General features: G+C 40.5%; 2 protein-coding genes across 3 annotated transcripts in view; one reads left to right on the top strand and one right to left on the bottom strand.

The window, feature by feature from the left end:
* Nucleotides 1-1,899: 1,899 nt before the first annotated feature.
* TEX46 (testis expressed 46) lies at nt 1,900-3,778 on the bottom strand. Its single transcript, XM_029227033.1, has 2 exons — nt 3,587-3,778; nt 1,900-2,097 (listed from the first exon to the last, which is right to left on the bottom strand). Exons 1-2 carry the CDS (start codon nt 3,776-3,778, stop codon nt 1,900-1,902), a joined length of 390 nt encoding a protein of 129 aa, XP_029082866.1.
* A 3,922-nt stretch (nt 3,779-7,700) lies between these two features.
* The window catches only part of KDM1A (lysine demethylase 1A), a 64,279-nt gene continuing 46,115 nt past the window's right edge, over nt 7,701-25,864 (top strand). Inside the window, exons 1-2 of one of the 2 annotated variants that reach the window (XM_029230083.1) lie at nt 7,701-8,214; nt 16,111-16,276. In XM_029230083.1, coding sequence (XP_029085916.1) covers nt 7,855-8,214; nt 16,111-16,276 — 526 coding nt within the window. In that variant the 5' untranslated portion in view covers nt 7,701-7,854. The remainder of the gene's footprint in view (nt 8,215-16,110; nt 16,277-25,864) is intronic. The other variant, XM_029230082.1, reaches the window with a different exon arrangement.

The following is a 25,864-nucleotide window of genomic DNA, read 5'->3' as shown; positions in this document are numbered from 1 at the left end:
ATCATCCAAGATTACACAGCTAAGAGCTGATAGAGCTGGGATCTAAAGCCAGGGAGTTTAGCTCCAGGTATCCTGCTCTAAACAAAATAGGATATAGAAAAATCATAAAATGAAAGGGCAGAGAAAATGTCAGGACATATAAGACTGTGATTGACAGTCATAGATGTTATTTATTGAGCACTGACTGTATACGAGCCACTGTGTTAGGTGCTATGAGGGGGATATACAGATGAACAAGATGCTGTGTTTGGGTTTCCCTGGTGGCACAGTGGTTAAGAATCCGCCTGCCAACACAGGGGACACAGGTTCGAGTCCTGGTCTGGGAAGATCCCACATGCCGCGGAGCAACTAACCCCATGCGCCACAGCAACTGAGCCTGTGTGCCACAACTAATGAAGCCCGTGCGCGTAGAGCCCATGCTGCACAACAAGAGAAGCCACTGCAATGAGAAGCACGTGCACTGCAACAAAGAGCAGCCCCCCCGCTCACCACAACTAGAGAAAGTCTGCGCGCAGCAACAAAGACCCAATGCAGCCAAAAATAAATAAAATAAATAAATTTATTTATTAAAAAAAAAAAAGATGCTGTGCTTGCCCTCAAAGAGTCTATAATCTAGTTGGAGAGTGGGGAGGGAGTATAGAAACATTTACAAACCAAATCCCAGCAGATCATCATACATTCTATCGTAGAATTACGGATAAAATGCTGGGAGACCACTAAGGAAAGAGACTCTTTACAGCTGGGCTGAGGGAAGCTTTCCGGAGGTGGTGGATTTGAAAGAAGCAAAGAATTGTAACAGCAGAAAGGGGAAGATAAGGGATTCCAGGGGAAGAAACCATGTGAGCAAAGATGTGGCTGCATTTGGGGGATGGCTGATCACCTAATTTGATGAGAGCGCATGAGACTTTTGCTAAGAGAGATGATTTTAAGTGGGACACCAATAAGGCATTAAGCCACACTGGATCCCACAGCGAGGCAGAGGGTCCTTCTCAATTCTCCTTAATGGAGAAAAGTCTCAGCTGAGTGCTGGCATATCTTGCAAACACTAACACTCACTAATCTCCCTTTTTAACCCAAATTTTACAGATTCAGATCTTCAAGTGGGCAACCAAGCTCTGGCTGGAACTTCACAACATTGTTTTGTTTTCACTGTCTTTATTTTGACTGTTAGGTTCTATTTCAAACAATGATACTGGTTTTTTTTTAACTTACAGATAAATTATTTATTTTTATTATTATTTTCCTTTACAGATAAATTTATTAAGGAAAATATAGTTGATTTAAAGGGACAATATTTAGTTACGCATTCAGGTGGTTCACAGCTATGGCAAAAATCACAAAGGTGGTACACTACTGACTGATGTTCAGGATACTCTGGTATAGGGTAAAAAGCATGTGAGGGAGAATAATGGGGGAAAAAGGTTGGGAAGGAGGTCAGATCATGGGGGGCCTGAACACCATGGTGAGGAGTGTGGCTTTTATTCTGTCAATCACGGCAAGGCATTGGCTCAAGAATAGGCAATGATCATGCTCAGAGCTGTGCTTGGCAGGGCTTGCTTGTGGCCTCTGAGTGCAGGGGGAGGGGGAGACTGGAGGCTGGGACAGCACTGGGGAGGCTGTTGAAAGACCCAAGGTGAACAGGTAGAGGGCCCTGGACCAGGGTCAAGGTGGTCCAACTGAAAGAGAGGAAGGGCTGGGTTCAAGAGCTCCCATCAGGTTGTGTCATAGGGTGCTATGTGGCTGACCTGGTGAGTACAAACTTCTTTTCAAGAGGCGATGAATTTCAGCCTCTAATCCTCCTCTCCAGTGTGATTTACTAAGAAAATAGTCTCTGACTGGGCTTTACTGAGGAAAGGTAACAACAGAAGAGGCTAGCCCACCGCAGTCTCTGGGACCTCGTTAGGGGGAATTGGAAGTGCAGTCAGAGATGATGGAGAACATAGATTCCCGTCTCCTCATTCTGTGTTTCCCCGCTGGAAAAGTCCACTGTCGGCTTGACCGCTTGTGGTGATTCATTCTATTCCATACGATGAACATCTGATTTTCTAAGACCTTCAGCTTCATTTCACTGAACATAAGCTGTTCAAGGATCTTGTCCTGGAGGGCAAAGCAGGCGTGCAGCCTCTCCACTTCTTTTGTGTTCAGGCAGTTGCTCTTGGGTTTGGCCTCGCAAGTCTTTGTCTTCTCTTCCTAAACTCCCCATCACCACGAAAAGAGGAAAAGTTGGTTAATAGTGATAATCCTTTCCCATGCCAGTTGAGTTACAATCATCTCAATCAATTTCACGACCAGCATCTAAGGAGAGCCTCTTTGCCACATCTTGTGGGTGAGAGAATGGGGCCCAGTGAGGGAAGGTCCCTTTCTCAGCATCACCCAGCCTGCATGAAAGCCCCCAAACTCCCAGGATCCAGAGCTGCCTTTGGTTCACAGGAATAAGTGAAATGGCCGGCTAATCTGCACCCACCGAGGACTTAAAACCCTTAACCCAAATATATGTGTCTCCAGAGCTTGTGCTTTTCTCAACATGCCTCTTTGAGAGTTTAGTCAGGCCTCATAAAATCTCCAAGTCTCAGTGGTCTCATGAAATGCTCTTATCTCTGTCATCTTTATCTCCTCCCTCCCCCACCACTGCATGCAGTTGGTAAGGACACAATTTTTTTTTTTTTTAGGATTCAGCTACAAATTCCTAGTCTTTAAAACCATTTAAGAATTAAATATTTCAGACATGCAAAAAAAGTAAATATTACAACAAATACCCATGATCCCTAAAATATCACAACGGTAACTGAAGTTCTCTGTGGATTCTGCTCCTAGAGTGTTCCCCTCCCTCCCTGAACCTTATCTCAACTGCAATCCTGAATGTGGTATTTATTTTTTCCATGCATTTCTTTACACCACTTTACACCAGTTCTCAGTGGGAGGCTATTTTGCCCTCCCCTGGGGACATTTGGCAACGTGTGGAGAAATATTTGGTTGCCACAAGAGGGGTGAGGAGTGCTATTGGCATCTTGTAGGTAGAGGCTAGGGATGCTGCCAAAAATTCAGCATTGCACAGGACAGTCTCTCATCACAAAGAGTTACCCAGCCCCAAATGTCAATCGTGCAGAGGCTGAGAAATCCTGCCTGAATGTACTTTCACTATACATAGGCATCCATAAACTAGGCAGGATATTGTTTTGCATGTTTTTTAACTTTACATAAAAGACGTCATAATCTAGGTACATTTCTGCTGTCTTCATTATTCAGTTTTAGAGATTTATCTACGTTATACATGTTTTTAAATTTATCCATTTTAATTTTTCCCACTTTAAAGCAGTCGTTACTGTTGTCAAAGCATGTTGTCATCAAACATGAAGTAGAAGAGTCTGGGATGGGCCCTATTCTTCAGCTGAGGCAACTGAAACTTTGTGAAGGAAGTGGTTTGTCCTCTATCACCCGAGAGGGAGCTGCAGAGCAAGGTCTTAGACCAGAGTCGGATTCCTTAGTCTTGTTGCATTGTCCTGACACCTTCTCTGTCTTCCCACCCCCCAATCTAGCGGCGACTATCCCATCACTCTCAGCTGAAACTAAGGTCCCTCTTGCTCACCTGCTGGGGCTCTGGGGGCGTGGGCTCGAGTTCGTACTTGACCAGCCAGTTGCTAAGCAACAGCAGAAGTAATAGGAACCCAAACAAGGCTGGCTTATAGCTGATCAGCCAAGCCATCAGTGCTCCTATGGTGCCTGAGGAAGCAAATGTCCCGTGGAGATTCCTAAAAAGAGACATTAGCTCCCCCAGCATTATGGCTTGGAAGCACCCAGGCCCCAAGGCCCTGCCTGTCTCCCATCTAGGACAGTTGCCCTCCATGACAGGAGTCATGGCTGCCCCCTCCTCTGAGTCATAACGGGCCCCCACCCCCAGCTGCCGCATAACAATAATATTGACTACTCCTAGGTCTTAAGCAGCCACTATGTGCCAGACTTTGACAGGCAGTTCACAAGCATCATCTCGCAACATCCTCACAACAGCCAAATGATGTAGGCTTTCATGATACCTCAGTCATCAACAGTACTTCTGGGCCTAGTCGCTGGGGATCAAATGGCCAGCAGTACAGAGCCTCTACCCTTGGAGGGAGACAGCGAAGAAAAATTATCCAAAACTTGGAAATAAGGCAAAAAGATTTCTGCAAGCTCGTTCACAGTCAGATTAGGATATTGGCTAACTGGCCCACTTGTCTGTCACCTGATGCTTTAGGGGAAGGAAATTTTATTGGGTTTAATATTTAATATTGATTAGGGTCCTGACTCTGTAAAGTCAGATGGAAAAGTTGCTCCACCAATTTCACTTGGGTATATCCCAAAACTTGAAAGCAGGGTCTTGAAGAGATATTTGTACACCCACGTTCATAGCAGTATTATTCAGAATAGCCAAAAGGTGGAAGCAACCCCAAAATCCACCAGCAGATAAATGGACAAGCGAAATGTTGTATATACATACAGTGGGATTAGCCTTAAAAAGGAAGGAAATTCTGACACGTTACAACATGGATGAACTTTGACGACATTATGCTAAGTGAAATAAGCAAAAAGCAAAAGCTATTTGATTCACTTATACGAGCTATCTAGTGCGGTCAAATTTATAGAGACAGAAAGTAGAATGGTGGTTGGTAGGCGCTGGGAGCAGAGGGGAATGATGAGTTGTCATCTAGTGGGTACAGAGTTTTACAAGATGAAAAGGGTTCTTCAGATTGTTTGCAGAACCATGTGAGCGGATTCTTTGCAGAACCATGTGAACGGACTTAACACTAGTGAACTGTACACTTAAAAATGGTTAAGATGGTAAATTTTATGCTATACGTATTTTACTACAATTTTAAAAATTAATTTAAAGTGAATTAAATTAAAAATTTTTAATGAATTCGTTACTTCTGGGAAAAAAATGGATAAGTTACAAATGATTTTTGTTTGCAAATAGATGCAAATGAATTCTGTCTGACAGAAAAGATAACCTCAAAGTTTACAGTTTTATGGCCTTGTAGGACATTATTTTTTTTCTTATTCAACTTTGCAGTCTTATTCCAGCATTCTGTGTTCCACTGACCAGTGACTATATTATGTTTCTCATATTTTCCTTTGACCCATCTTTATCCTCCTGCTGTTCTCTCAAAAACGAGTTAAGGGACTTCCTTCGTAGTGCAGTAGTTAAGAATCCACCTGCCAATGCAGGGGACGCGGGTTCGATCCCTGGTCCAGGAAGATCCCACAAGCCGTGGAGCAAGTAAGCCCGTGCGCCACAACTACTGAGCCTGCACTCTAGAGCCCACAAGCCACAACTACTGAGCCCACGTGCCACAACTGCTGAAGCCCGGGTGCCTAGAGCCCGTGCTCTGCAAGAGAGGCCACCGCAATGAAGAGTAGCCCCTGCGCTGCAACTAGAGAAAGCCCATGTGCAGCAACAACACTCAACGCAGCCAAAAATAAATAAATTAATTTTTTAAAAAAGTTAAAAAAACAAAGAATGAATTAAATAAATCTTTGACATGTGCTTACTATTTTGTACGGGAGTTCTCTATGTTCAAATGTAAATTTTAATGATTATGTTATTCTAATATATTCAATTAGTTGTCACTTGTTGGGTCTTAGGAACCTGAGATAAACACTTTTTTAAAAAAATAAATTTATTTATCTATTTATTTTTGGCTGCCTTGGGTCTTCGTTGCTGCATGAGGGCTTTCTTTTTAGTGGTAGTGAGCGGAGGCGGCTACTCTTCGTTGCAGTGCACAGGTCTCTCCTTAAGGTGGCTTCTCTTGTTGCAGAGCACAGGCTCTAGGCGCGCGGGCTTCAGTAGTTGTGGCACATGGGCTCAGTAGTTGTGGCTCGCGAGTTCTAGAGTGCAAGCTCAGTAGTTGTGGCACACGGGCTTAGTTGCTCTGCGGCATGTGGTATCTTCCCAGACCAGGGTTTGAACCCATGTCCCCTGCATTGGCAGGTGGATTCTTAACCACTGCACCACCAGGGAAGCCCAACACTTTAAAGTTAAATCTTTCTACACATACTTAAACATTTCCCTAGAATGTTTTCCTGAAAGTGGGATTGTTGGGTCAAAGGATATGCATATTTTTAAAATCTAATTTTAAATTTTATCAAACTACTAAACATGCAAGCCAGTCAGATAGAACTACAGGGTTTAAAACAAACAAGTTTCCATCTCTTATCTCATCCCTTCCCACCCTCACATTCTACGACTCAAACAACCAATTTCAACTCTTTTAGCTATTTCTCCTGGTATTTATCTTGATATATCTGAGTAGTATGCTTATACTGTTATTTCTGAATTTCTCAATTTTGAAACTATATACTATCTTTTCATGATGGAATCTGGGCATTTAGCTCCTATGTAGAACCGCCTCCATTCCCACTTTGTCCCCTCTTCTGTAAACCCCTCTCACCCCTCTCCTCCACAAAGTTTCTCTTTCCTCCATTCTCCCCATATAATTCTATCCCTTTGGTTAAAACAATATTCATTGCTTATGTTATTATAGACCTGTCAGTGTAGTTCACAGCTGAACCATGTGTTGTATTATGATTACACTTTCTTTCTGGCATAGCTTTTAGTTTTCCTGAACTTAATTGTCTCTTTTTTTCTGTTAGCTTAGTTTAAAAAAAAAAATTTCAACTTCTTTGATGTAAAATCGACATAAAATAAAATACATCTATTTTACGTGTGTAGTTCAATGAGTTTTGACTAATGTATACACGCCCAAGTCAAGATAGAAAACATTTCCATCACCCCCAGCAAGTCCTTTCCAGCTCTTTTGAAGTCACCCCCCACCCTCATCCCAGGCAACCACTGATTGGATTCTATCACTAGAGATTAGTTTTACCAGTTCTTGAACTTCACGTATAAATGGAAGTATTTTTTGAGAATTATACTTTGAAGACACAAACTTGTAAAAAAGCGATTACAGCTCTGTGTCCTAGAGGAAATAAGCTTGAAGAACACAAGGCCTGTTCCAGTGTTGGGTCAGTGAAGGATTCCTGGAGGTATTAAAAGAATAAACCGCCACCACCATCAGCGACATTAGAAAGAATTAACCTGGAGTGAAAAGCCGTCATGTATGTGGGGATGGGAGCATAGGAGTGGGAAGAGGTGCGAGTGAGGAAGTGCAAATGGGGAGGGGGTCCAGACAGAAGACAGAGCATGAACAAAGTCCCGGAGGCAATGGCAATCCCGTCTGGACTCATATCTGGATTTCCTAACTTTTGTCCATTTTATTACCTCGAAACTCATTTGCTCTCCAAGATTTCCCCAGTCGAAGCAGGACAATTATGAATAGTAAATACGATGATCTACCAGTTACATATCAGTGTTTTCCCCTGTAAACTCTTTGAGAGCAAGAACTTCATAATTAAACCTTTGTCACATAGTAAGCATTAATAAATATTGGTTGAACTGACGAATGAGTAGGTGAATGAATGAATGAGTGAATGAACGAATGAATTTATGAATACACGCAAGTCCCTGGAGGAAATGGTTGCTCTCGGAGGTACAGTCTGGCCCAGAAGCCCTAGAACGGGGACCGTGCTGGGACCGACCCCGACGGCTAAGGAGACGCTCTAGGAAAGCTTCGTGCAATTTGCCATGGTGCCGCTCTAGCCTCGAGGACGCCGCTCTATGGCAGCGGGGAGGGCGGGGCCGTGGGCGTCTCGGGCTTTATTGTTCTGGCGCGGCGGGAGCGCGCGGAGCGCGCTTAGCGCGCGCATACGCCGCGGCGGTTGGCAGCGCGCGGACTGTGTGAAGTGAAGCGAGGCGACTCCGGACTCACGGACCGACAGACCGAGCGGCCCTTACGGCCGTCCGCAGCCAGGCGGCCCGAGATGTTGTCTGGGAAGAAGGCAGCAGCCGCGGCGGCGGCGGCGGCGGCGGCAGCGGCGGCGGCGGCCGGGTCGGAGGCCGGTGCCGGGGCAGCGGGCGGCTCGGAGAACGGCTCTGAGGTGGCCGCGCCGCCCGCGGGCCTGTCCGGCCCTGCCGAAGCCGGGCCGGGGGCGGCCGGGGAGCGCACTCCCCGCAAGAAGGAGCCCCCGCGGGCCTCGCCCCCCGGGGGCCTGGCTGAGCCGCCGGGGTCCGCCGGCCCTCAAGCTGGGCCTACCGTCGTGCCTGGGTCTGCGACCCCCATGGAAACGGGAATCGCAGAGACTCCGGAGGGGCGACGGACCAGTCGGCGCAAGCGGGCGAAGGTGAGGCCCGATCCCCGCCCTCGAACCGCAAATCCCAATGCCAAGCTTCCCCGAGGTTGTCCAGCCCGCATTACCCCCCACCCCCGCGAGCCCCGGTCTTGGGCCTTGAGCCCCATGCCCCCCCGACCTCCCCAGTCACCGACCTCCACCCACCTCTCCACTAGCTGGCTGGGTGAGGTGGGAGAAGGGAAGGTCTTTGCGTGTGGTGAATGCGTCTTCATACCGGGACCGGGCCGTCCTGGGAAAGGGGGATCTCGGGGAGGGGTATTTACTCATTTACATCTCGTACACCTTTTCATTTTCTTGACTGGGAAAAATGGCTCCCTGACGTGGAGTTATGGTTGGCCTTGCTGGAGACATACATCATTTGTTTGACCACAGATGTGTCTGGAAGCTGCTCAGCAATATTTATGTGTTTCGGCCGGGAGCACATTGAGGCTGTAGGGTGATGCTAAAAGAAATTGCCTTAGCCTTGAAGACCGAAAAAAAGGAACTTTTTTTTTGAGCCCTTTGCTGTGTGCTAGAGAGTTTTGCTCTTTGTCCTTTTATCCTGTCAACGATCTTTTGATGCAGAGTTTTACAAATGAGGAAGCTGCTTAAGAGGGTTAATATCAATTAGTCAAGGTGTAAATATACGGCAAGAAAAGGCTTTGTCACGGGACAGTATATACAGACTCACATCTCTGGGTGCCAGATGCTGTGTTCAAAGCATCACCAACTTTTTATTTTTGCTAAACACCAACTGGCAGGTTTTGCTAGCCCCATTTCAGGAATGAGTAAGCTGAGGCATGCAGTTCAAGCAGCTTGCCCAGAGTCGCAAAACTAAGTAAGTGGTGGAACTGGAATGTAAGCCCTACACTTACAATGTGATATGGTAGCATCAGCCTCTGAAACAAAGGACCACATGTGACACCAACAGTGAGCAGGGCACTGGGGCAGTAGTAGGGCACAGACTTTAGACATGGCCCTTTTCTGGAGATTTCATGGTACAGTTGAAAAAACTGGGAGTATATGTACATATAATTTTAAGTAACTAAATATTTAAAATTATGTAATTTATGCATATTACAAGTTTTCTATCTCTATGTAATTTAAGTGGATATACCAAGTCAGTGTGTATGAGGAGCTTCTTGAGTATTGCCCAGATTGAGAGCCCTCAGATTGAATTGCCCAGTTTTGAGAGATCTCTCTCCAAGAATACCTTGCTCCAAGTATAAAGGAGGGAAGTCTTTGGGGGCGGGCGCGGTTTAACCAACGCATAGGTTGGCAACTCCCAATTCTCTGAAATGAAATAGAGGACAGAAGCCCAATTGGGTTTTGATTTAACTATTTCAATAGAAAATTTGGCCAGAAACCAGATGATAAGATTTTTTTTTTTTTTAAGAGAACGAGGTGTCTCTTATATATTTATGCATGCATACCTGCATGGTGGGTCTCTTAGTTGCTGCACACGGGCTCCTTAGTTGTGGCTTGCCAGCTGCTTAGTTGCAGCACACAGGCTCCTTAGTTGTGGCATGTGAACTCTTAGTTGCAGCATGCATGTGGGATCTAATTCCCTGAGCAGGGACCCAACCCAGGCCCCCTGCATTGGGAGCACGGAGCCTTAACCACTGAGCCACCAGGGAAGTCCCTCAGATATTTTTTTTAAAAACAGGTTTATTGAGATAATTCACATACCATAAAATTTACCATTTTTGAGTATGTAATTCAGTGATTGTTAGCATATTCACAAAGTTGTACAACCAGCACAATATCCTATAGTCAATTGTAGGATATTTTCATCACCCCCAAAAGACACCTGTACCATTAGCAGGCACTCTCCATTCGTCCTTGGCTCCAGCCCCTGGCATTCACTGATCTTTGTGTCATTGTGGATTTGCCTTTTTTGGACATTTTATGTAAATGGAACCATATAGCATGTGGCCTTTTGTGTCTGGCTTTAGCATGTTTTCAAGGTTCATCCATGTTGTAGTACTTCCATTCAGTACTTGATAGCTCACTTGCCAAATAATATCCCAGTGTACAAATATACCACATTTTGTTTATCCATTCATCATTTTATAGACATCTCCACTTTTTGGCTGTTGTGAATAATGCTGCTGTGAACATTTGTGTACAGTTTTTTGTGTGAACATGTTTTTGGTTCTCTTAGGCATGATACCTAGGAGTGGAATTGCTGGGTGGTATGGTATCTCTGTTTAACTTATAGAGGAGCTGCCAAACAGTTTTCCATAGCAGCCACATCATTTTACATTCCCACCAGCAATATTTGAGAGTTCCGATTTCTCCAATCTTATTGACACTTGATAATGTCTTATTATTATAGCCATCCTAGTGGGTGTGAAGTGCTATCTCATTGTGGTTTTAATATGTAGGCTAAAAATGTTGAATTGAGTATCTTCTCTTGTCCTTATTGGCCATTTATATATCTTTTTTGGTGAAATGTCTATTCATAGCCTTGGCTCATCTTTAAATTGTGTTGTCTTTTTATTGTTGAGTAGTTAGAGTTCTGTATATATGGTGATTACAAAAGTTTTAAATTTTGATTTCCAGTTTATTTTTTCTTTTGTCCCTTTTGCTTCTAGTCTTCCATCTAAGAAACCATTGCCTAATCCAGTGTCATAAAGATTTACTCCTATGTTTTCTTCTAAGAGTTTTAGCTCTTGCATTTAGGTCTGTGATCATTTTGGAGTCAATTTTTGTACGTGGCATTCTTTTGCATGTGTGTATCCACTTGTCCCAACACAATTTGTTGAAGACTGTTCTCCCCTTTGAATGATTGACACCCTTGTTGATTGACCATAAATGTAAGCGTTTATTTTTCCACTCTCAATTCTATCCCATTGATCTATATTTCTATTCTTATACCGGTACCACACTGTCCTGATTACTGTAGCTTGGCAATATGTTTTGAAATCAGGAAGTGTGAGTTCTCCAGCTTTGTTCTTTTTCAAGATTGTTTTGGCTATTCTGTATCTCTTGCATTTCCATATAAATTTTAGGATCAGTTTATCAATTTTTGCAAAAAGGCAGCTGAAATTCTGATTGGGATTGTGTTGAATCTAGATTAATTTGGGGCTTGCTGTAAGATTTCTTTGTAATTCTCCTGTGTTTAATTTTCCTTTGTGATTAGCTCTGAAACTCTCAAAAGAAAAATGCGTTATGTGTTTATTTGGTGAGCAACTAGGAAGTAAAGAACTGGGGAAGCTGACCTACGTATTCATAGCTAGTCTTGGGAACCAGAGGAAACAGACCTCAAGGGATAGAGTATCCATAAAGGAGTAAAATGGAAGCTGAGTCCACTGTAGATAGACCTTGCCTCAAGAGTTTATGCAGGGGATATATCTATATTTTATAGCCTGGGAGCTTATTCATTTTGGGGAGGGACACACTTTTTTTTTGGCCACACCGTGCAGCATATGGTATCTTAGTTCCCCGACCAGGGATTGAACCCATGCCCCCTGCAGTGGAAGCAATAAGTCTTAACCACTGAACTGCCAGGGAAGTCCCTGGGGGGAGCCCTCTTTTTTAAAAAATTTATATATGCATAAACATGTATATAATTATATAAATAAGTAAATATATATATAATTATGTAATCAAAATTAGGTTCAGGGTATTGGAAGGAGTCCATGCAATTGAGGGTCCCTGAGGCTTAAGTTTCATTAGTTTCAGCATAAATTCACCTCTGAATGTCTATGCTAACATTATGGCAAACTATTTAAGGTTTGAAATTGTTAAATTGGGCTGAGACTTTGGGAACACCACACAGCTTAAGGAATGGCAGTCTTGAGCTGGGCCTTGAAAAAGGATAGAATTTTTAAAAGTGTTCTGGAAAAGGATGGACTTCTGGAGTTAACTCATCCTCCTGTGATTCCTTTTCCTCAGAAAAATAAATCCTACCTTGTAACATTATTAGGTTTAGATATAATGTAAATAAAATGCTTATTGCAGTGTCTGGCATAAGTAAGTAGGTACCCAAGTGATTAAGTACTACTAGAGAAGAAAAGGAAGTGAAAAATGCTTGGAATATAATAGAAAGTGGTTTGAGAAGCAACAGGGGGTCCAGAGTGGACAACTGAACGTTGGGAACAATGGGCAAATGAATTTAATTGGAAATGAGGTTCTTCTAGGAGCAAGATAAGTTGGAGGGATCAGTATGTTGCAGAGTTGTATCTAGGTTGTAGAGAGCCACATACTAAATATGTGCTGTCCAGGATGGTAGCCACTAGCCACCTGTGGCTATTGAGCACTTACCATGTGGCTAGTAGATTGAGGGAACTGAATTTTTAATTTTAATTTAATCCTAAATAGCCACATGGTAAGCGCTCAATAGCCATATAGGTGGCTAGTGCTCCTTATTGGACGCACAGATACAGAACATTTCCATTATCTCAGAAAATTCTGTCAGACAGCATTGCACTAGATTATGAAGTATAAGTGCTATGAGAATTTAGAGAAGGGAAAGATATATTTGTAAGTTTGGAAGACTTAGGGAGTAATTTGCAGAGGAGGTGGGCCTTGAGTTTTAGGCATTGGATTTACAGAAAAGGTGGGAGTAGCTTTTAGGGAGTTTAGGGATGATTTTGACGAGTGTGTTAGAAAATGATTAGAGGTAAATTTGACTAGTTAGAGCTAGAGAGTTTATATGCTGTTTTGACAGTTTGGGCATTCATTTGTTAAACTATCTGAAAATACAGTGTATTTGGACAATTAATCTGGCACTTGTACCCTAGGTGAATTACAAGGAAGAACTGTTAAAAGACTGGAGCTTTAAGGTGGTTGGGAAGTGAATGAATCACTGTAGCAAGGGTGTGGAAGAGATAGGAGAGACTAGAGATACAAATTTGAGAGTCACGGGTGTACAGGTAAGAACAAGTACCCTACTGACTCATCTGCCTGTTGGGACACCTTTTTGTACTCGGTTATAAGTAGTTGTAGAACCTCTGAAGTCTCAGAAGATTTTACTTAGGGATAAAAGATTCCCAATCCTTTATGTTCATAGCATCCATTCTTTTTGTCAGGGGAATAATTTTTATTTTTTAGAGTTTGTATGATTCTTTCAGATGGTTTTTAAACTTTTTTGTAAGTGGAGAAATCCTTTTTTACAAAATACAATTTTATGCACAATCCCAAAATAAAATACTACTTGCCTGTTTTATATGAAGTTTAAATTTATAACATTTATTTTAGTTGTCAGTCTTTGAGACAATGAGGCTATTTTGGTAGAGCCAAATTTGGGAGTGGAGGTTAAGCATAATAAATAGTTTCTGTATTTTGTTTATGAAGTATTGTACTGATTGACAAGTAGTGGTAGTGCAAAAGGTTGTTTCCTTTGTTTTTAGCTTGTCTTGCCATCTCAGGACACTCTCTCAGTTGAACAGAGATGGCAGAAGAAATTTCATTCTTCAGTCTACCCAAAATTGAGTTACCTGAGTAGTACAACTTCATGTGTTGGTGATCTCTAAAGGGTTATGGTTTGGTTTAACATATGAGTACTCATGTTAAAAATACATTTTAAAATTAGTAAATGAAATCCCCCAAAAATCCAAGGGTTCTGTGGAACACAGTTCTTTTTCTGTTGTTGTTAAATACTACCTTAGATATTCTTACTCCTATCTCTAGGTATTTTTCTGATCTCCTTTTTTTCTTGAAAGCTAAGAACTCTAGACCAGCCTCTTCCAAGTGTATTCCTTGTTAGTAGTTATTACATCAAAACATTGGATTAAACAATATTTAAAAAGATTGTTTTTGCTGTGAAACTTCTCAGTACTTTTAACATGTATTATGACTCTCCTAGAGGGGGCCTATAAAGAATGCAGTGTTTCCCTAACTTTAATCTTGGATTCATTTTTCCTTCAAAGGGCGTGGTGTCTTAGGCAAAAGCTGAACTACTTCAGTAGAGAGGATCGTATATTATTGTTTGTGTTTGTCTCAGAATTTGCACATTGCCCAGTTCCACAGTAGGCACTTGTTAAGTGATTATTGATTGAAGGGGTAGGATTGATGGGCAGGGGATTAAAGGGCTGAATCTTTGGGTCAGGGAGAGATCAAGCACTGTTGAGGGGTAAAAGGTGAAAGGAAGCTGCATACTGTAAACATGTATTACATTTTCTAACCCAGCTCCCTCTGAAACTTTTTTCCCTCCTTGCTGCTTTACCCATTATCCTGAGGTCTGTTCCTAACAGTTTAATCTCAGTCAAGTAGGATAAAGTTTGTTATCTGCATTTTTGGGAGATTTTATTGTAAAGTCTCTGAGATGTTTACCTGATCAGGTTTTTTTGTTTGCAACTAGAGTTTCAGTTTATTAAGGGCAGAGATACTAATTCATAATCATTTTCTCCATTGTGCCATGTTCTCAGTTCAGTATTTGATAGATAAATACAGTTATTCATGTGTTAAATAAAATTCTTAGAGCACAGGTCAAAACTATTCAATTTATCCATAATTGTTTCCATTTTCTAACCCAATCCCTGTTTTCAGTAAAACTCTTACCTCCCCTAGCTACCTACTCCCCCACCACCCAAATCCTGTGGTCATGTCATTTAAAAAAAAAAAAGACAGATAATAGCAGCCAGCCATCTGGAAAAATTTCAAAGATATTTCGAAAGTTAAAATAGATTACATTCACTGTAATCCACAGGACGATGCATTTCAGAAATCTAATATATTTGGAAGCCATGTTGTCTTTGCCCTGTCTCCACCTCCAATAAATACTTTTTATTTTATTCATTTTATCTTTTCATTCAGTCCAGAATAGAGAGCTCTTGTTTCTGTAGCTTCCTTGTTAGGGTAGGGGTCAAAATGATGATTTGACAGTGTTCCAAGGTTGATGACTATTTGTAATACCACATTACACATTTTAACAAAGCGGTCCATAATAATCTTCCCTATCCTAAGTTGCTTTACCCCCCAATAAAACATTCATTAAGACTGCTTCCTCTTTCTACTTATTACCTGGTTTTCCCCTTTGTAACGGGTGTGAATTAGTAGTAAGGCTTGTAGTCTCCATATCCACATGACTTACTCCTTAATTTGTTGTAATAAGGATTCTTTGCTCTCATCATTCAACTCTCTTAGGTCACCAGTGTTTTGTTTATGTTTTTGTTTTAAGCAAATGTACCGTTTTATTGTTTCAGTTTGACTATTGCCATTTGCAATTTTTATTCCCTGCCCACCCTCCCCACTCCTCAATTTGGTTTCTAGAATTCTTTTTTTTTTTTTTTTTTTTTTTTTTTCAGTACGCAGGCCTCTCACTGCCGTGGCCTCTCCCGTTGCGGAGCACAGGCTCCGGACACGCAGGCCCAGCGGCCATGGCCCACGGGCCTAGCCACTCCGCGGCATGCGGGATCCTCCCTGACCGGGGCATGAACCCATGTCCCCTGTATCTGCAGGCGGACTCTCAACCACTGCGCCACCAGGGAAGCCCTCTAGAATTCTTTTGCTATCTACCTATGGAATAGTAGTTAGAAGTACAGATTGGCATTAGACAGACTTGTTATTCTAGCTAACTGTATTTTTGTCTGACTGAGGGCTAGTTTAGTCTTTTGTTGAAACTTCCAGTATGTGAACATGATATATACATATGTATAGATTCACACACAAACACACAATTAATTTTTATTTGTAGAGAGCCTCAGAGTCATTGATTTGAATTTCAGTACTATGATGTAAAAGTTACAGTTTGGGCTAAATCTGAACTGACACAAGATTATTTCATGAGAGATTTTGTTTTTAATGGTTACCTATTATGAGCTAGCTTGTTCCTTGTTATTTGCTTATTTTCCTTAAAAATTGAAGTTAGAAAACAATTGATATTTACTGATGGTTCCAAACTGAGTTTCTGACTTTAGATGTCAATTGTATTTAGCTTTCCCTGGTATAATCTCCATATAGGTAGAGTACAGAGAGATGGATGAAAGTTTGGCCAACCTCTCAGAAGATGAGTATTATTCAGAAGAAGAGAGAAATGCTAAAGCAGAGAAGGAAAAGAAGCTTCCCCCACCACCCCCTCAAGCCCCACCTGAGGAAGAAAATGAAAGTGAGCCTGAGGAACCATCTGGTGAGTTGTAGTAACTAACCACAGTTTTGTTTTATCTTAGAAATAAGAATAAATGAATTTATTCCTATTCTGCAATGTTGTTTATGTCTTTGGTTTATACTCTTATATTGGCCATGTGTATTTTTGTGTGTATGCACATATACATGTATACACACATAAATATACATGCATATATACATAGTAGTACTGACATTCTTTTTGTGTGTGTCTGTACATATAGGAGGAAAGTAAAGAATGAGGGTAGAAGGATAATGGCTGTGTAAGGCAGCTGAAAAGTTGGAGAAAGTGCACAGAAAGCCAAACCCGAAGAACCAAACCTTTCAGTGATAACTCTGATTCAGAATTTAGAGATAGAATGATTCAGAAATTATTCTGGCTAAATTATGCCATTTACTTCATGGTTAGATACTTTCAGGTAAAACCTTCCTGGTGTGGATCAGTTTTGAAAAGGGTCTTTTCCTGGTGAACAAAGATAAAAATACATTCTGAAGTCAAAAAGAAAAGACTTAAGTGCCTGTTATTGTTTAGTTATTGAGCCCTCCAGTCAAAAGAATGGTATAAGAAAAGGCTGTGAAGAGATTCTAAGGTCACACAATCTTCCCTATGACATTGAAAGATTATTGGGGCCTATAGTACTGTTTTCAGAGGTTCAAACATTTTAAAAGAATTCTCACTAACATCCCCTCAGTGAGTCCTACTGAGGATACCCAGACCAATTAGGAATACCCTTTTGTTTTGGAGAGACCAAACAAAAGTAGAATCTTAATTAATATTTCATATATTCTGCCTTTAATGGCTACTCTTTAACTCTTCTTGACTTTGAATTTTTACTAAGTTCTTCTCATTAAAATACTTTCTGTATTTCCAGTAGCTCCAGGCCCATTCACCTCACCAATTCTTTAGAGAGCATTACAGATCAGGTGTTAATTTAAACTTAGATTTAGAACTTATCAAACAGATTCTAGCTAAAACTCAAAAATAAAAATTTATAATTTACAGTAATTGTAATAAAATGTGATAAAAGAATACAGTTTGAGAGCATTTAGAAAAAGATAGATTCTGGGTTTAAATCTTCTCAGGACTCAGATTTCCTAAGAATGGTTTTCCTAAAACTTTCTTAAAATAACTTATCGGAGAGTTACTTACTGGGAGTGGTATATTACCTTTGGGAGTAATGTCCCTGAGGCAAACGTACCTCAACAACACCTCCTCTCTTTCTGTTGATTTTTTTCCCTCCTTTTCCTAGTCTTTTACATTTAGCTCTCTCCCCTTCTTTCTGTCCTTACTCCCAACTCTTCCCTTGACTCTCTACTCGTTTCTTCTATATTCTTCTTTGATTCTTGCCTTTCTTTTTTTCTACCTTTGCTGTAGATTTGCTAATGAGATACATGGGGATAATCCTTTTGATAGCTGTTATATAGCTCCAGAGGCTGCTGATCTCTTAGTTTAAGGACTCTATTATTCAGTAGATGATCTGATATCTCAGATACTGCCTCACCCTCTTTTTTGTGTAGTTGTCAGTGTCTCCAGTAAGAAACTGATTTACCATAAGGTATCAAGTTGATATACACTTTGTCCTCTGAGAATTTTAAACCAAGTCTTGGTGTTTTCTTTTTTGTGAAAGAGGTTTTTTATTTTGTTTTCCTTCTTCCATAAATGTCAGATATTGTTCCTACAAAGAGTAAATATCTTTTTAAAAATTATTTATTTGGTTGCGCTGGGTCTTAGTTGCGGCAGGCGGGCTCCTTAGTTGCAGCTCGCGGGCTCCTTAGTTGTGGCATGCATGTGGGATCTAGTTCCCTGACCAGGGATCAAACCCGGGCCTCCTGCATTGGGAGCATGGAGTCTTATCCACTGCGCCACCAGGGAAGTCCCCAAAAGTAAATATCTTAGCAAAGGGATTTAGGATCTGGGGAACTGTCTTTATGCCATTATGTTCTAGTTAATGTTAATCCAGTGGTTTAGTTTAAGTTTTAAACTATTTAATATTTTGGAGAAAGTTAAAGTTTTGTTTCTTAAGTTTAGGATATCTTCAGTGCTCAGAGGTGTGCTGATAACAGCCAAAACTTACCAATTATTTGTGGTTATGAAAATAAAGTTATTTTTCCTCTAAAACAACTCAAAAAAATTTTTTTAAACGTTTGTAGGGTGAATTAGGGAATACTTACCCTGGAAAAGTAGTGGTAACTTACTGGCCTGCAGAATTTAGAAATAGTTTGGGTCCTCATGGTGAATAAATATTATCAGGGAAGTTCAAGTATGTAGAAACTGTCCAGGGTTTCCAAAATCTCTTGTCTTATCCGAACTAGTTCTTTCACTTAAGTTTTCATTCAGAAATTGAATGGAAGCCTTGCCATATGCGTATTTAAAATCTTGAGAGAAGATGTGGGTCTGGTTCTTTACCAAATCTTTTCAGTTATTTTAGGTGATAAGTAGACATTAACTTACTCTCTTAAAATATATAAGGTTTGAATACATTTCATTCTTACCAGCTTTTAAACATGTTTAGAAAATTTTGCTTTGCTTTCCACAGTGTTAATCTTAAGAAGAATAAAATATTTTGTTAATTATGAAAGCACGAGGTATTCTGAAGTCAGTGGGTAAAATGATTTGACTGGAGAAGATTCCTCTAGGAGACTTCTAAGAGGAGGCCAAAAAGGAAGGTTGGAGCCTTGGTTACCAGGCTAAGGAATTTGAACTTGATGTCCTTTAAGCACTGGGAGGATCTGGCCATGGGTAACACTGAGGTTTTTTGAGTGAAGGTGCTGTATCAAAATACGTGTTTTGGAAAAATCAATCTATGTGCTCTATAAGGGCAAAGTAAAGGAGTAAAGAGACTGGGATTGGAGAGGTGATTTAGGCTATTTTGGTAATTGAATGTACTAGATTTTGATCAATGGAAAAATGTTCTCAATATCAAAGTTGAATTTTTTGGGAAACGAGGTTTGGGTTTCAGGAATTCCCTGGTGGTCCAGTGGTTAGGACTCGGCGCTTTCACTGCCTGGGCCCAGGTTCGATCCCTGGTCTGGGAACTAAGATCCTGCAAGCCTGCACGGCGTGGCCAAAAAAAAAAGGAGGTTTTTTAATTGAGAAAAAGTTCTCTGTTCTGGGTTAAACACTGTTTGTAGATTTGTCAGTTTTTAATTATAACAATGTGGCATTTAGTCCTGTGGTAGTCACATAGGTAAATGTATTTTTCATACTAAATATTACTGCTTATGTTTAAAATTCACCTAATTTGTTTTCTTAAACATTTCCATGTATTTTTATATTTACTATACACTTCTGAATATATTTGTTTTAACAAACGATGGTTTTATTTGGTTTTCCAGTACCTTTTCTATCAAGATAAAAGTGGCAACTGAGCCTGAACAGGTTGTTTTTGGAATTGAGTGTTTGGTTATTAGTGGTGTCACATAATAGTGAGCGTCTACAAAATAGAGTAAAATCTCGGTTGGAGTTTACATACTGGTTTAGAATAATTGCTGCTCTGTTAAAGTAGCTTTCTATTGGAGAAAAGCTTTCTTCCCTTCTTGACTCAGTTGTTACCCTGTATACCTTAGATTATTCCTCAGTGAGGTTTTACTAAGTTAACTAATTTGCTAGCACTTAGCTTTTTTATTTTCATACAAAACATAGTTTTTTTCCCTTCACTGCCTTTCAGCAGTTGAAAATTTCCAGAAAAATCTCACTAAGTAGTTCCTGGATTTAAATTTTGTATTGGATTACTGTTTAGGAACTCTGGTTTGGGATTACCGTTTAGGAACTCTAACATTTGGGATTAGAAGTAGCTTAGTTGTATATAGCTTAAGATTTGTATGGAAACTTACTCTAAAATAAATAAAATGAAATTTGAAATGGGTTTTTAAGATGCCTTCCTTAAGACTTCTTCACGTTAATGGATTTCTCAATAGAGACATCAGAAGTATGTTTAAAATATATGTATGTATGTGCACGTGTCTGTATGTGTACCATTTTTCCAGGCTCAGTGCTGTGCTAATACTCTAATAAAACTCAAAGGCTTCCATTAACCATTGATTAACTCTTCAAATCAGTTTTGTTAGATATTGTTAGCTGGTCGGTGACGACTTTATTATATTCCATTTTATTGAATGACTGTGGGAAGAATCACTTTATCTCCTTGTTTAAAATAAGGATTCTGGTGAGAATATAACAAAGGAAAGTGTTTGCTCTCTTCTCTGTTGTGCATGGTAATTTTGGATGTGTTTGGTGGATGTGTTTGAAAGATATGTAGGCTTTTAAACAAATTACAAAACAATGAGATGTGAGAGGTTGCTATGACAAAAAATTCTGTATGGTTTTAATAATTTGGAGGCCTTGTTCATGTAATAGTCATGCTGTAGATTGAAAGTATTTTTAAAAATCACACAAAAGGAGATGCAACCTGAATTAGTAAAAATACTAAATTTATATAAAATATACAAAATGTACATGTATGGGTAGAAGAATTTAGCTTAAAATTCAGTGAAATTTGATCACAAATACTGTTGACAAGAGATTGACCGAAAACTTGATGAGTTGCTTTATTTGCTGTAGCAAAAATCTGAAAGGCAGAGTCTTTTGGACTATCCTTTAGAACTCGGTATAATAGAATTTGACCAGAGAAGAGCTGAAGATGGACCTTACTTTAAAAGAAAAAAATCAATAGTCGATCCCAACATTTGTACAGTGGTCCTTATATTTTCATAATTCTTTGTTTATAAAGTACCCTGATCATCTCTCCTATGAGTCAGTCATACTGATTGCAGTCCGTAAAAGTGCTGGATTTGGCAGCGTGGATAGTTATGGTCAGAGTTCAGGTGAATACTTTCGTTTATCAGGCTGTAAGTACTCTCAAGTGGCACATCCCAGCCTTTTCTCTCTCCATGCCTACAAGTGCACAGCCCCCATACCCAGCAGGAGACCCTTCTTTGTAGGTTTAGTAGAAGTTGCTAGGAAATTGATCCCTGAAGAGTTGTTTATGTTGCCATTTTGGCCTGCTAGTGTCAACTAAGTGCCTGAAATCATTTGATTTTCTCATCATATGAAGTATGGTGTATACATTTAGAAAACAGACCTAGGATTAATTTTCTTGCCTTTTTTTTTTAAAATAAATTTATTTATTTATTTATTTTTGGCTGTGTTGGGTCTTCGTTGCTGCACGCAGGCTTTCTCTAGTTGCGGCGAACAGGGGCTACTCTTCGTTGCAGTGCGCTTGCTTCTCATCGCAGTGGCTTCTCATTGTGGGGCACGAGCTCTAGGCGTGTGGGCTTCAGTAGTTGTGGCACACGGGCTCAGTAGTTGTGGCTCGCAGGCTCTAGAGCACAGGTTCAGTAGTTGTGGCGCACGAGCCTAGTTGCTTCGCGGCATGTGGGATCTTCCCGGACCAGGGCTTGAACCCGTGTCCCCTGCATTGGCAAGCGGATTCTTAACCACTGCACCACCAGGGAAGTCCCAACATTTTTTTTTTTTTTTTTTTTTTTTGTTATAGCATCATTTCAGTGTTCTGATTTGGAACTATGCTCCAGAATAACTTACTAGAGAGCTGGGGGGAAATGTCACAGGCTGAAAAGGTAACCTAGATCAATTCAACAAAATTTTTGTATTTTGAGAGATTACTAAAAATGGACCAAGATGTATATTACTCTCCAACACATGGTCCCCACTCTCAGATAATTTATAACCTAGTGTGAGATACAGATGTATACATAAATGTATAATAGAAGGCAAAATACTCTTAGATGTTACATTTCAGGGTAAAAATTTAGAGAGACTTAGAGGCAGAAAGGGTGGAAAGGAAGGAAGTCTTCAGATCCTTCTTTACTTACAGGAAGAGTTAAAAAAACAAAAAAGAAACCCAACAAGGTAGGGGATTGGTGGTGTGGAGGGGAAAGTTTTTATAGAGACATTTTCCACACAAAATAAGATTTTCACAAATGTGCAGCTCCTCATTCACTTTATTCTACATACATTAATTGTAAAACTATAGTGCTTTGTTCCGGGCATGGTGCTGGATTCTGAGGGTTCAAGGCTGAAGACTAGGTCCTCCTGCAAAGAATTCACAGTCCAGTTTAGGGTTACAGATATTAATTGACAACAATGAAGAAACAATACGATAAAAGTATATACAAAGTATGGTGAGACTGCAGAAATTGTTTTCAGATGTTTTTCCCAAAATTGGGTTTTGGAAGTTTTACTTTAAACATGAAGGAATGAAGTTAGGCTTTTATGAAGCAGTTTGAGAGCCCTGATTTTTAACTGTTTACTGCTTTTGGCTGATAAGAACCATTGAATCAGATGCTGCCAAGTTATGTTTGGTCTTTAGAGATTGACCTGCTTTTCTTAATGAATGATTTTATTTTATTGATAATTTTGCTTTATTTTTTATTAAGGCAAAATAGTAATTTGTTTAGCTGGGCAACTTTATTTTTGTAATCTCCTCGTATTCTTTTGCTACCATCCTTTATTTGGTGTGATCATGGATAATAGAAGAACAGGATACTTTGAGGATTTTCTCATCTGAAAAGTGGGGCTTGATATGAGGATCATATGAGAAGATATGGGCTCCACTTTTGTGTACAGATGTCTTGTATTTATTAAACACAGTTGAACCAGGAATACGGTGGGTTGGTGGTGGTGGTGTTTTGTTTTTTTTTTTTTGCGGTACGCGGGCCTCTCACTGTTGTGGCCTCTCTCGTTGCGGAGCACAGGCTCCGGACGCACAGGCTCAGCGGCCATGGCTCACGGGCCTAGCTGCTCCGCGGCATGTGGGATCTTCCTGGACCAGGGCACGAACCCGTGTCCCCTGCATCGGCAGGCGGACTCTCAACCACTGCGCCACCAGGGAAGCCCGGTGTTGTTTTCTTTAAATTTATTTATTTTATTGAAGTGTAAGTGATTTACAGTGTTGTGTTAATCACTGCTGCACAGCAAAGTGATTCAGTTATACGTATACACACACACACACACACACATTCTTTTTTAAAATATTCTGTTCCATTATGGTTTATCATAGGATTTTGAATATAGTTCTCTGTGCTGTACAGTAGGACCTTGTTTATCCATTCTGTATATAAAAGCTTACATCTGCTAACCCCAACTTCCCACTCCATCCTTCCCCCAACCCCGTTTCCCTTGGCAACCACCAGTCTGTTCTCTATGTCCATGATCCTGTTTCTTAGATAGGTTCATTTGTGTCATATTTTAGATTCCACATATAAGTGATATCATATGGTATTTGTCTTTCTCTTTCTGACTTCACTTAGTATGGTAATCTCTAGTTGCATCAGATCAGTGTTCTCGTCAGGAAAAAATCAGGTTAGGTAATGGACTAGGTTGACATACATACTCTGTCACTTTTGGAAACTGGAAATTGTATGTGGTAGCCCATTTTCAATAATGTGAATAGATCATTTTTTACAAAATAGATAATTCTTTAAGCTTTTATATGTTAAATCATAGGAGGAGTGGCAAATCTTGGTACTTTCTAATAAAGACTTTCTCTCCTCAGAGAATAACAATGTAAATCCATGTATCAACTATCAAGATATAACATTAAATTTTGCCATATTTGCTGATCACAGAGGTTTTAAACATTTGAAAATAGGATTATTTTTTATTTTGCTATTTTTTAGCATCTTCTGATATTTGAAGATAGACGAATACATATGATTAATTAAAGCCTAAGAAGTTGTATGTTTTTCATAGCATTGTAGACTCAAATCATGTTTAAGATGGAAGGAGCCTCTAATCATAGCCCCGGAAGATATAGATAGCCAGAGTTCTGAAAAACTATTACATGAGCAGGAAAGGGGGACTCTTTTGTTGGGAAATACATTCATGGTTATCAGTTGTGAAAAGTTATAATGGTTCTTTTAATAGCAGCTCCAGAATAAAGTTCCATATTGGCCTTTTTAAAAACAGGTAAATAACTAGAAAAATAAGCTTTGTTTTTAAAAAACTACCTGTACTCAAACACAGCTTAAGCTTGGTAGTTGAGCAACATAACATAGCATCTGAATTGTGGGCTTTCTTTGCAATATTTTGAAAAGTGAACTACAAACCAAGATTTTGCAACAAAATAAGTAAGGAAAATCTATGGAATGTGGAGGGAAATAGCATGTGAGAAAGTCAGTTCTTTCAGTTGGCTTACAAAACCTTTGCTTTCTTCCCTAGCTTGTAGGGCTTTTACTTTCTTTTATATAGGATCCCTGCTACTGAGCTGCTCAGTTCTGCCCCAGTGTTAAGTTCAGGAGCAAAGCAGTGCTACAGCTCCTCCAGTGGTACAGTGAGAAAATTCCAGGCAGGCTCCTACCTCAGGAAGCATGGTTTTCCTGCTTTCTAGACTTAAAGGCTATCTATTTTAGTTCTTTATTTTGTTTTACTTGCTGTGTTAGGTCTTTGTTGCTGCGCGTGGGCTTCTCATTGCGGTGGCTTCTTCTGTTGCGAAGCACGGGCTCTAGGCGTGTGGGCTTCAGTAGTTGTGGCACATGGGCTCAGTAGTTGTGGCTCGCGGGCTCTAGAACGCAGGCTCAGTGGTTATGGCGCACGGGCTTAGTTGCTCTGCGGCAGGTAGGGTCTTCCCGGACCAGGACCTCGAACCCATGTCCCCTGCATTGGCAGGCGGATTCTTAAACACCGTGCCACCAGGGAAGTCCCAGTTCATTATTTTAAACAAGAGTGTAACCCTAGAATTGCTGCTCTAATTGGAGATTTCATTTTGGTTAATTTTGTTGGGGAGTATTGATCAGTGTTAGGTGTTTTAAAATGCCTCTAATGTGCTTCAGAGGAACCCCCGAGGCTCTTCCTTCAGGATAGTTTAGTCTACCTCTCTGAGTCCAGTTTACTTTGCTTTGCGTTTCTTTGAGCTGCTGTAGATGATTTATTCTTCTGCCAAAAATCATAGTCAAAAAGTTAGCAGGAAAGAGATGTATCAAGCAAGAGTGGTATACTTGAAGGTGTTTTTTAAGCCACCTCTCACTACAGCAGGGACAGGAAGGCAGCACAACTTGGTGATGGTCACCAATAATTCATTTTTCTCAATTATTTTCTTTTTTACTTTTTTTATCATTTATGTTGACCAATTCCTCTTTGAAACTGTGACTTTCCTTATGAGATTAATCATACAGCTGCTTCAAAATATTTTACCTCCATGTTGATTTAAAATTTCTTATACCCATTCTCACTTGTGAGTTCTAGTCTTTAATTTCCAACCATCTTTAGAGTATTTCCATTTAATTTTACTAACCTGTCTCCCAGATTTCCCATTTTTTCCATTGTATTACTATTCTCCTGAACTTTGGAAGCTTGGAGCCTTGAAAGCCCCTTATCTCTTTCATCAAGTCTCTTGTAAAGTCATGTGTCTTCCTGTGCACAGCCTCTTCACCTTGTCCATTTTTACTGTCACCTTTTAAACTTTTTTTTTTGCGGTACGCGGGCCTCTCACTGCTGTGGCCTCTCCTGTTGCGGAGCACAGGCTCCGGACGCGCAGGCTCAGCGGCCATGGCTTACAGGCCCAGCCGCTCTGCGGCATGTGGGATCTTCCCGGACCGGGGCACGAACCTGTGTCCCCTGCATCGGCAGGCAGAC

This window comes from Monodon monoceros, unplaced genomic scaffold (genome assembly GCF_005190385.1).
Source record: "Monodon monoceros isolate NGI ecotype Baffin Bay Population unplaced genomic scaffold, NGI_Narwhal_1 Super_Scaffold_18, whole genome shotgun sequence".
NCBI classification, from domain to species: Eukaryota; Metazoa; Chordata; class Mammalia; order Artiodactyla; family Monodontidae; genus Monodon; species Monodon monoceros.
This window is presented reverse-complemented; position numbering and strand designations above follow the sequence as displayed.